Below are 12359 nucleotides of genomic sequence, written 5' to 3'. Positions count from 1 at the left end.
ATTTTCAAAAACTCTAGAAATTGCCAAAATTTGTGGCCATAGAATGAAAAATGACATAAGAAATTTTCAGTTTTTAAGTTGGGGTTTCTGTTTATTCTTACCTTCAGGTGTTAGTAGTTAAGTCTTGGGACAGTTACTTCTTAGTTCATCATAATTTTTTTTTGTGTTTGTTTTAAAATTTTGTTGCCTTTTCGGATTGGTTTTTCTTTATCTTTTTAGATTTTTAAACTCTGTTTTATAATATATTTTTTTTACTGCGCACTATACGAAATGAGTTATGTTTCGGTAACGCTAGCCCAAACAGTAGGAAATTTTGCCAGGGGGTTGATTCGAGTAGAAAGAGGGATTTCGTGCCGATTTTAACGAGCAAAATTTTATTTTTTGTGAAAAAGCATTTTGATACGTTTTTTTCATTATGTAGAATTTTTTTCCTGTGCGGGCGTGGCGCGCCTTCGCACTAACTCTCCCACCACCCGTTTCCCCAAGGATTTGACGTTGGAATCGAAGAAGTGACTTTTTAACGATAATAATTCTGACGTCAATTATTCAAAACACCATGGGACGTAAGTTTTAGAACTTTAGAAGGCTTGGCACTTTCTACGAAAAAGTTGGTAAAATTTGAGTTCTTAAATAGTCAATGCGCAGGTAAAAAATAGAGGTCCTCCGTGCGAGAAGTGGATATAAGTTGTTGTCCCGTAAGTTCGGATATACCCATGATTGTTTTGAAATCAAAGTATTCATTATTTTGTCTTTGTAAAGGCACGTCATATGTCGACCTCAAATTTGTAAATACAGCAACATTTTTTATATCTTTTCCATTCTTATACACTGATGATACATTGAAGCTCTCAATTTGACGTTTTACTGCTCAATAAGTACCCGTTTTCTATTAAATTGAAATTGCTTTCAAACTTCCTGAAGAAACTTTTAAAAAGGTTTATTATTTATACTAAGCTCATATTTATATGGTGAATTTTTCAAGTCCCATTCTCTTATTCCATTTGAAGCATAAAAAGGTATTTATATACGAGATAAAAAACTAATTCAAGTAACTCATTGTATGGAGCGATGGCCAAGTGATCAAAGGCGTCAGCATCTCAAACCAGGGATTCGCAGTTTGAATCCCCGTTCCTTCCAATGTTCTGTTCAGTTCATAGATAGCCAAGCCGGCTGGCCGTGGACTCCGTGAAAACAATCGAAATACGATGGGAAATTGGCCTCCTTTAGTGAATAGAGCAATGAAACTCAGTAAAAGACGATCGAACACAGTCAAAGAACAATCGAATGCAATCGAACAACAATTGAATACAGTCGTACTACAATTGAACCAATTGACTGTTATCCAGAATTTTTACGTTGGATTGAAATTCAACTGGGTTTGACAATCGAATTTCAATCGTTGAATTATGTTCAGCATTCGGTTGTTCAGCGTTATCAGAAGTAATTTGTTCGAACACTGATTCTGTTTGGTTTAAATCGTCTGGACATGAAAATGTTTAGGGTATGTTCAGGCCATACTGTGGGTCATGATTGAGTATCTTTAACTTGATTGGTGGACTAAGCCAAATGTGTGATTTTAGAAAGAGTTTTTGAAGTTTGGGAAAATTATGACCGGTGTTTATTTTCTGGTGCTGAAAAGTATTATCAAATTACGCTGCGCTTGACACAATAACCCAGACCTGATCAAGCGCTTGTGGAACTAATCGAACGATTTTAATATTAATAAATTAAGAAAATTAATCAAACACTCACAGTTTTTGAAGAAATAGGAGTTTTATTAGTTTGATCAGTAAAAAGTTTGATTAGTTTGATTATATCCAATCCTCACCTCTTCATTAACGACTTGAGGTTTATGGGAATATAGTTTGTAGCCCCTCAGTTGGGATTTCACCTGTAGCCTCGTGGATACGCCCCAACATAACTGCCCTTGAAAGGATACACGGAAAGTGTGTAACCCGCTATCAGAAGTAATTTCTAGATTTGCATTCTTAATTTTGCCTTGAAAACTATACTTACAATTCTGCAGAGTGGCCCCAGGGGGGTACTACGGTTGGGGGGGTGAGGGGTATGTGCGAACGGGACCTATGAAAACTGATCCTTAGAGAGACTGGTTTTTGCTGGAAAGGTGACCCTTACAGACCCTTAGAGAATTTGTTGAAAAATTTTCTTCGATTTTTGAAAAAAGTGGTACCCTTAGAAAGACTTTTTTACAATTTTTTCACTTGAAATCAAAATCTTTTTCTAAAATCGTGAATTTTCCGACCCTTCTATACTTTGAAGGGTGAAAAAAACAACTCTTACTGTCCACACATACCTTGCACCCATTTTTGCCTAAGTACCCCCCCCCCCCACCGGGGAGCGGCACAACCTTGTGGAATAAAATTGGGTTATTAAACCGATCGAGCAGCAATGAATTAAAAATTTGAGAGTAATTTTTCAATTAAAAATGTAATCGTTTGCTTGAGTCCGATTGGTTCGAATAGGAAGGTCAGAATCTATAATTATTGAAGCCATATAGCTCCATTAGTCCCCATTCAATGATAAACATTTTGACTTTCGAGGAAATCTGGGGGAAAAATTCAGTTTGTGTATGAATTTTTCCTATAAATTAGATAGACAACCCTGCAAAAGTAATACCCATAAGTTAAAAAATCGAACCCCTAAAATTCTCTTCAAAGTTATATTCCTGCAAAAATTGATATTGCTGATTCTGGTGAATAAATTCTGAGAAAAACAGACATTTAAAATCTTGATTATCCGAATAACTTTGTTTTTTAAAACTCTATCACTATTTTTTTCTCCAGGTTTGCTTTCAATGAATGATCTAACTGATAAAGATGATGTCAAACATACGATACAAAGGTATAATTTAATTTCCTCATAATTTTTTCTACTAAGTTTACAGTGTTCAATTTAATGCCAGTGTCACCAACAAAAATAAAAAGTTCCCCATCTCCAAACCGCAGATCATTCTATTTTGGAAACTTTTTTTATATTCATATCATAAAGTGTTTTTTTGCGTTTTCTGTAGAAATTGGCAGTCTGCACATTTTGATACATTACTCTTTAAAAAGGAAAAAAGAGAAAAGTATGATGTTATTGTAAAGATAAAAAACTATTTCAAAAATATTGGCAGTTCGCACATTTTTCAAAAACTGTAAATTTGACCCTGGCTCTAACCACCAAAAGTAATTTTATCAGTTGTTCTGAGCCTGTCATCCTAGCACTATAAAAGCTAGTTAGAGGCTCCAAACATTATCAACCCTTTTGGCCATGTAGCCATTTATATTTTGTCCATTTTTGGACATTTTTAGTTTACATTGGAGGACTATAGCCTTCGATAGATAATGCTCTATGAAGAAGTTCTTTTGGTTTTCTTCTTCTTCATTACGTTATATTTTCTTCTTCTAGATTATCTTTCCAACAATGTCTGCTAATTCTTTTAGAACAGACTTCAAAACCTGAAAACTTTTGACTGAACCTGTAGATTTTTAGGGGAATTGAAAGGTTTTCAGATTTTAGAGTTTGGCAGGTCAAGCTTTGGTGAATTTGTCGAGTCAAGATTTTGAAAAATATTGGTTGAGATTTTTACAAGTTGGGTGATAATTCATTACATTGTAATTAGTGAGTACTCGCTTTGATTTGCTTGAGAAATTAGAAAATTGGCTAAATGTGACTTGAGCGAGGTGACTTCTCATTTTTGTCTGCTTATTAAAACCTACTCGTTTATTCACGCATTCCCTGTACGATACTGTTTTACTATCTATAGGGCGGAGCTGGGTTAACAGTTTTTCTCACCATTTGCTTGCATGCCTCTTTATTCATAACAGTATGTAGATATAGTCTGACTATATTAACCACCAATGTTTATATATAAATCGATTGCATTAAACTTGATTAAACCTATTCACTGACCCCTTCTCTTTCTCCCTCACGACCTGGGTAGAAACAAATCTTATTAAATATTCTATTAAGAAACACAATGTCGTCATCTTATTGAGGTTGTTCAATGAACTACCCTTTCATTATTGCACCTATGAGTATCAAAAACCCGAATGCCAAACCCAAGGACTTGCTTAAATTTATTTCATTGATTTCTAAAGGCTTAAGGGAGGGGTTTTCACCCCTGGAAGGCCCTGCCCGGGTCAGTACCAGGTCACCGGGGGTCATATGGGTGTGGACCGATGCCCTGCGTCCATCCCAGCCCATCAGGACATTAGGGAATAAGGAAGGCCGTCCGGGGGTGTACGGGTTTTATGTATTATTAGTTCTTTTTTCCTGTCGGTTTTTCGGTGTTTCAGAAAAGAGTTACGATATTTTGGTGCCATACGGTGGCCAAATAAAGCGTTTGTTTGTATTATGTTGTACTTACTTCAAACATTTTTCGTCTTCAAATTATATTCAAACCGTTTCGTTTTTTAGAATTTTTAACGACGATTAGGGAGCTGTTAGCTATCATAGAATCAAAGTCTTAGAACAACAACTATACTATATCAATTTGAAAGAAAAAGCAATGCGAAAACCTCAGACGATAATGAATTACGATGACCCTTTATAATATGCAATAGATTATGATAATCCCAGAGATTAAAATATCAATCAAAACAAGTTCTTTATAACCTCGGCTTAAATTAGAAGTGGAAGAAAGTTGTTTTTTAATTACTGCTTTGTACAAAACTACATGATTTTAGGGGTTTAACATTACCATACACGCTTTTTTTATAAGAATGTCCATGATGAAAATGGGCAAAAAATTAAGAATATGCTAATAATATCACCATCATGGAATTTTGAGACGTATGTACTAAATGTTAAATCTAGTCTGAATCTGAATATATTTTAAAAGGATGATTTTCTCAAAAAAGTTAAGAATATCCATGATTAAATGGATTTACACCATTCTTATAAAAAAAGCGTGTACTATTATAAGGGAGGTAAGGGATAGACTATAGATTTACCACAACATAATTGCTAGCTTCTCATGGAACTAAGTCAGGGGGAACTGAATTTTTTGAAATTTTGAGGGTATGTTCATGCACTTTCTCTCATGTCGACCCTTACACTATGAGAGGCATAAAAAAGATACCCTTTAAGGCTACACCTACGGTCGGCAGTCAGTGCCCTCCAACCCCGGGAGATTCCCTCATGATAATCGTTTAATAAAACACACATTTCAAAAAAAGAATTAATCAACATTTATTTGTGCCGTGTTGGAGAAAATTGTTCTTTCTCTTGCTTAAAAAATGTCGTGCAAGCGAAAGGAGCGAGATATTTTAAGCTAGGGTGAGAAGCACCCCCACCGGTACAAACGTGTACCCTCACACCCCCTCTGACCAGTTGGTACCAATCGAACTCCCAGGAACCCCTGCGACTGGCTTGTAGTTTGAAGAGTTTAGAATTATTATTCAAACCTGCGTCTGTTTACACCCTATGCTAAGCTATCGTCAAACCAGAAAATTGTCGTTTCAGTTAATTTTAACGAATTCTAACGAGATTCAAAGATCTATTACTAAAATAGCAAGATTTTCGGAGTAGATTTTCAATTTGTTTAATTGATTCCTAAGAATCGATGAGAGTCGAGAAAGGCTAGGAAAAAAAAACTAGAAAGAGCTGTCATTTTACTTACCAAATTTAATCTCTACAACATTTCAGTAAAACAAAGTCTAAGATGGCAATTCACAATAGAAAATATCTTTCATACCATAGTTTAATTCACTTAATACGTTTTTTAATACATAAGAAAATTCCTTGAATATTTTACCATTGGTTATTCATAATTTAGTTATTGTAATTTGGTGTTTTATTTTTCTTAGAAAGCCTTTTGAAATGCGTGTTTCCGGTTTTTAACAATCGAAATTGCTTCCAATAACAATAGCTGCCAAATTTTATGGTTTTGAAGCACCCGTTATTAAAACATTCATTATATTTTGCCAAGAATTAAAAGTCGTCTTTGCAAAATAGAATGAAACATCTATTCGTTAGAAGCAAGCTTTGCCCTTTTACAACAAAAACACAAAAAGAAGTCTAAAAGTCAATCCACGGCTTTCTCCAATGTTCTGTTCTTACATAGATGAGGACCCCGTAAAAACAATCGAAAGGATATCTAAGAGTCATAGATTACTCGGCTATGCATGTAAAATATCGACTCAAAGACTACCACAGAAAATGAGAGTGCAAAGCAGTGTTAAGGAGACTATGATATTTTTGGCCTTGTTGATCTTTTGATCGAAGTATTTTTTCTGGTAACTCTCGATACATTCCATAAGGGATCGTTTCATTCCAAATAATGATAAGTTTTATTATTTTTTCAGACGGTCATCGAATTCGGATGTTTGCGACGATAACAGACCGTGTCAAAGTAAGTCAGTCACGTGATGATATTGTCAACGCTTAAATGGGACATCCCAAAAATAATCGCTCATAAAAACTGTTTCAGTGTCCTGGGGCCGACTTCATGCTTTTTTCATTTTCCTCCCCCATGTTCGGGTTGTTTTTTTTTCTGGAAGAGTCTAATCTTGTTTCTCTATGTATTTGAAACTTAAGCGTTGGAGATTACTTGCTCGTTGTGTACCTCCTCCTACCTGGTGCAAAGGTTTCGTTACCATTCTGCTACTTTTTACTCAAGTCGATGAAACAACTCTTAAAAATTGTCTTTGATTTGATAAAACTCAGATCGAGTGCGATATTAAGGTTGAATGTTGTTTATGGCTCTCAAATTCTCAAAAGACCTTATTTTGGTGTTTTTACCGTCGTCGAGCAAAGTGGATGGCGATTAATTTGGAGACATGTCAACTTTGCTATAGATACCGTCTCCTTCGATTTATCTCGTTAACACATAAACTCGATACTATTAATTTTTTCACAGTTCCAGAATTTCGAACACATCCTAGGAACATATCGTATCCAATAAAGCAACGTTTACGTTGTCGCGCGGTCGGTAATCCACAACCGATAATCACATGGAGAAAATTGAACGTCAATAGCAATGCTATGGCTGACACCTCCATTGATCCGCAAAACAAACACTATCGAATCTCCACTGAACGGTAACAACTGATAGGTTATTTCTCAGATGTAGATCAATTTGTAAACTAATTCTCTCGACTTTGGATCTATCTGATTTCGTTTAGTATTTCTTCTTCATTATTTTTTAGGCTTACTTCGTCCTCAAGAATGAAAGTTGAAAATGTTCAATATTTCTTAATTTTTCTTCTTTTATATAACACCCTGGATATCTACAAGTTTTTCGTTCGTTCGTTCGTCCATTTGTTCATTTGTTCATTTGTTCATTCGTCCGTTTGTTTATTCATTCATTCATTCAATCATTTTTCATTCATTCATTCAATCATTTTTCATTCATTCATTTTAGGAAACGTATAAAAGATGGCAATTTCAAAGGCTACCGAGAGATGGTTGTTTCTACCATGAACATTGAATCGTGGAACAGTGATACCAACCCTGCAGTTTACGCATGCGTAGCCAAAAACCAAGAAGGCGAAACGCTGAGCAAAAAATCCTTTGTTACGAAAGGTAAGGGAAAGAAAAATGATCAGGAAATCAAATATTATGAAGGGTGTCTGGCAGATTCAAGCTCTAGATATCACCTGTTATTTTCCAAAAAGAAAAAGGGGACCTAAAAATCAAAGACTGTTATTTTAAAGCCTAGTTTCTATTTAAACTCATAAAGTTTGTTAAAGGTCTGGCCTTGTTATTAATACTTCTTGTCACATTGTGAGAATTTTTTGCGTTTTAATATCAAGGCCGTCTTCTTTTATTCGTGTAATAAGGTATCTTAGGCGCAACTCTTAAAAACTTGTTTAAAGGCCGAACTCCACTTTCGCGCGAAATGGGCGCGAAATAGTTTTTTTCTTAACCTTTTTTGCCTGAAGAAAAGATTACGTCATAAAAAGGTTTCGCGCGAACAAAAAAAAAGTTGAAGGAAGTTCTACTTTTTTTCAACCGTTACGTCAATTTCTACCAATGGAATTGCTTCATTTTTCAACCTTACAAAAACGTCAAAAAATTTTGGTTATGTCGCGCGAAAGTGGAGACCGGCCTTAAGAGTTGTCTTCCGTCTGTTGATACCTAGGGATTGCAATGTTTACCTTCTATTACATTATAAATTCACTTTTTTCTTCTTTTTTAGAAGGAGCCGGATTCCCAAATAGCCATGGGTAAGATATGACACTGTTTCATATCCTTTGAAAATTAAGAAGCCTTGAAACAGTTATCGTTTGATCAAGATGAAAAAGAAAACAAATTTGATTTGTATAGCTTAGTAAGGGGTCTTTATTCTGTGCCAATGAAAAAAAAGCTTCTACGCAGGATTCTAAATTAGACTTTGTTCCCTTCATAGTTTTCGCACAAACAAACGCTGGATTGGAAAATCATTAAAAAACATTAACCACTAGATTTTGACTTGCTTAAACGTATTCTTAAAGATTCCTTGTTGTTAAACATAACTTTATTTTTCTACCACAGTGTCCCAGGCGATAAAAACTTCAAGCTGGAGGAGAAATGTTTACCTTTGAAGAACAGCAGTGCATGCTGGGGCTATTTGGATCCAACTCGTTCTGTTTACACGGAAGGCAATATTGAAGTCAAAGAAGATATGTTGCAGAGTAAGTTTTACGTTCGGCTGCGTTGTGCAAAGTTGCATGTTGGCTTTTTCCCAAATGTTGCTGTGGTTGATGCTCAGCAATTAGGAAAATAAGCAAGTAGAAATGGTGCAATTTAGGGCGAAAGAGTGGCACCTTTTAAAAGCCGATGAATAAATAAAAATATTTTGAGAGTATTTTAATTTATTTCACGTCATTTATTTTTTAGCGATCAAGAAAGTGTTAGCGATGAACCAACACAAGATCAGTAACAAATGCAAACCCTTGGTTCTTCCCTTCCTTTGTTACTTCAATATGCCGTACTGTAGTCATGGCAACAACTTGAAACGTCGTCCTCAAATGATCTGTAAACAGGACTGTACACTGCTCAGGTACCATATTCCCTTTTGATGGTTTAAATCTCGCAATTTTGGCCATTTTTACGAAATTTAGATCTTGTCAGAATAACTCGCTCGAAAGTGAATGAAATTAGCCAAAAAAGAACCGATTCGTGAGATGTTGTCAAAGCGAAAGTTTATCCACTTTTTAGCGACGAGATCCTTTTACAAAAAAAAGACCCTGTGTTTTCACCAGCTTTTTAGGCGTACCTTCTGAATGATTCAAAAAACTAACTTCTTCAACAAAAAACCGTTTTCCTTTTTTTGGAATAGTTAATTCCTAAACACCATCCTCTTCGTTCCCTTGTATGAAAGTGAGAGATAGGGGCTTTATTGATTTCTTTTCTCAATATTTCAGTAAAACAGATTGTCAAAAAGAGTTCGAGTTCGCACAAAAAGACCGCTCGTTGACAGCTGTGGTTCCTCAATCGTGCGATGAACTTCCAAGTACAAATTGCACCAAGACTTTTCAGGAGATGGATCGCGTTCGAAACTATTTGGAGCAAATGAAAGCCAGTAAGTTATTTGATTCTGTTTCCACGTTTTTCATAAGAACGAACTATAAAAACATTAGGCTAGTGCCCAAAATATGAAGAACATTTTAAGTCTTCTGGCTGTGAACATTTTAAGGCTTCGCGGACTCTAAAGCACCAAATTTCTTAGGAAAATGGGCAAAATTACTCACAAAATGGTGAAAGTAAGAATATGTTAAGAAAATTTTTAGGCTTAAAACTGAAAAAGCTAAGAACATCCGCACATAAGCCACACCTACTCTCAGCTCCCAGTAACTTACCGCCTAGATCAGATTACCCAATCTAGGCTTCTCATCCGCTGAGTTGGCTGTGACCGGGGATCGAACCCACAGCCCTTAGAATGTAAGGCGAATGCTCTACCGACTGAGCTACCCGGCTCATCCACATTTTTGAAGCCAACGGATGTTTTAAGACTAAAACCAAAGTCTCATGTTCTTATTTAGTTTGTTCTTATGAAAAAACGTTTATAACTTTTTGTGCGAGCATTTCTTTCCACCACGCCACACATTCCAGCCTGCTGCTGTGCAAAGATTACGCTACATTATTTGTTTCGACTTTGGAAGGTGTACATACTTATTTAACGCTAGACAGTCTAATCAAAAGAGGATTTCGGATTTTGGGACAAAAATATAAATGGAAATACACAACTGTGTTTATAAGGTTCACTTAACCCTATTAGCCCCAAGCTTTTTTGATTTTTGTATCCTCGGGGGGGGGATATATAGTTTAAACAAACACATGATTTGCTGTAACAACTTTCGTACTATCCTATAACACCTTTATTACTGTATAACACGTAATATTAACGACTACAGTATACTTTTTTTTGGAGACTATCCTCTTTTTTTCGCAAGAATCTGAAACTACTTTCAGTAAGGAGCCGTGTGTTTACTTTCGCTTTTATTTCTTAATTGTTAACCAAAATTGGAGACGGGCTTCTCGTTTGTCACCTTTCCGTGAACTTCTTCTATAAGAAATCGTCTGCCGCGGAGTGCTATTTAGTTCTTTTTTTCTACATTCGCTGTTACGAGCTCCCTCCTCCACAGTGTATCAATAATGAAGCCAGACAAAACGTAAGATTGAACGTTAGCACCGAGTGATGAAGTTTTTCTGGGTAAAAAAGAATCAAGATTTAGTTGTTTATGATTTGGTATCTCCTTGTGGAGCGAAGAGCTTGTTTCTTCTACCGAACATACACTCATGATATGACTTATTTTGTCAGGCAGTAGTGATTAGCCTGAAGTGTGATACATCGTATACAATGAAATACCACCTGTGCCAAAAGTTATATGGAAGCAGGTCTTGAGATTTAGAGTTTCCTCCTAGGGTCAAGAATGAGACTAGCTTTCTGAAGTCCTTTTGTTGATGCGCCTACACGTACAGTGAAATCAATAGAATCACAAAGTGCTCAAGAAAATTCGAAAAAATTCGAGCGAAATATTAAGAAATAAAACTTACAATTGCTACACGGTGTTTCATGCTGGCGCAATTTTTAAGAGTATTGTAAATTTTACAATACGCCTGCATTGCCTGAACATTGCTTTTACACAAATAAACATATTACGTCATCTAATTCTGGTTAACTCGAGCCCAAATCCCTTGTTGCACTAGATTCGAATGAATTCAATTTTTAAGATTTATTGTAAAAATATTCGTGATTGCTTTAAGGGTTTAAGAAAATCCATTTTGTTCAAATCTCCAAGAGAGAGAGATAGAGACAAATTGCTGCCAAGCTACCTGAAAGTCGGGCATTTTTCATCTTTGGCTTTCACGTCTTGTAAAGCTTCTCTGCTTTGTAAACATTGTGTAGGACTTGTTTTGTTTTGCGGCACTTCGCCGATAAAAACGAATTATTTGCCGTTGCCCTGTCAACGTTGATTTGGAATGACGTCATAATTTCATTTCTTGCGAAGGTATAGAAAGACCTTGCCTTTTAAATGTAGTATGTCTTCTGACTGGTCAAAATCTTTTTTCTTCTTTTCGGCTTACTTGTGTCGCGAACATGGACCTTGGCCCATGGAGTAAGTATGCATTTTATATATGATATTTTTTGATTGATTTTTCGTAAGGACAAAATATCGCAACATTGTAGATAGTGGGAGAATGAGTTGTTTGGAAAATATCAGGTTTCAATTTATTATATTGACAAACTAATGCAGTTTCAAGACCAGCTTTTAGTCTAGCAAGCTAGACGACTAATTCAGACATGGTAGAAATAAAGCAAAAAGTAATGGAGGGAACAATTTTAGTCTTCTAGAAACCTTTGTGCACTAATTCCCAGCAAAAGAAAAGTGTCAATATTTCAATTATAATTTTTTGCCGTTCAAAAAAAATTCTTGAAAAAAAAAGTGTGTGGATTTGTGTGTTAAAAATTTTTCATTTAAGCTTCGATTTTGTTTTGAGAGTTTGTTGTTGCTTGATACGCAAGTTTCTGCGTAGGAAGCCGGGGATTCTATAAGGCCGGAACACCAGATTCTTCCAGTCATCGTTTATACAAACTAAATCCCATAACAATAATCGTATTATCATATAACGTCTATACTACTCCATAACAATAATCGTATTATCATATAACGCCTATACTACTCTATACTAAAGTTTCGCCACTCTCTACTGTATTACACGCATTATGAACGACTCCAGTCTAGACCAGCTTTAGGAGCAGTAGATGTATGGTCTAAGGCGTTAAGCTGGGAGCAAATCAAAAAACATGGTTCTTCAAACATTTGAATTTGTTGAATGGTTTGTACGGCATTTTCCAACATTGTTTCACACATACTTTTGGATGTTTTTGTTGAAAAGATACAATTTTTGACTCCGCAAACCGTCAA

General features: G+C 35.6%; 1 protein-coding gene and 1 long non-coding RNA gene across 3 annotated transcripts in view; both read left to right on the top strand.

The window, feature by feature from the left end:
• LOC136808326 (uncharacterized) overlaps positions 1-12359 on the top strand; it is a 103235-nt gene that overhangs the window by 45090 nt on the left and 45786 nt on the right. The gene's annotated exons all lie outside the window — the stretch shown is intronic.
• The window catches only part of LOC136808323 (inactive tyrosine-protein kinase transmembrane receptor ROR1-like), a 36046-nt gene that overhangs the window by 2359 nt on the left and 21328 nt on the right, over positions 1-12359 (top strand). For both annotated transcript variants that reach the window (XR_010846863.1, XM_067064857.1), the window contains exons 2-9: positions 2805-2862; positions 6312-6358; positions 6866-7046; positions 7370-7530; positions 8147-8174; positions 8482-8621; positions 8827-8989; positions 9354-9511. Coding sequence is in view for 1 of the 2 variants with exons in the window: in XM_067064857.1 (XP_066920958.1) it covers positions 2805-2862; positions 6312-6358; positions 6866-7046; positions 7370-7530; positions 8147-8174; positions 8482-8621; positions 8827-8989; positions 9354-9511 (936 nt within the window). In the remaining variant the exon portion in view is untranslated. The remainder of the gene's footprint in view (positions 1-2804; positions 2863-6311; positions 6359-6865; positions 7047-7369; positions 7531-8146; positions 8175-8481; positions 8622-8826; positions 8990-9353; positions 9512-12359) is intronic.

Source organism: Clytia hemisphaerica, unplaced genomic scaffold (assembly GCF_902728285.1).
Source record: "Clytia hemisphaerica strain Z4C2 unplaced genomic scaffold, Clytia hemisphaerica genome assembly, whole genome shotgun sequence".
NCBI lineage: Eukaryota > Metazoa > Cnidaria > Hydrozoa > Leptothecata > Clytiidae > Clytia > Clytia hemisphaerica.
The sequence above is the reverse complement of the archived record's forward strand: the minus strand, read 5'-3'. Positions and strand labels throughout refer to the sequence as shown.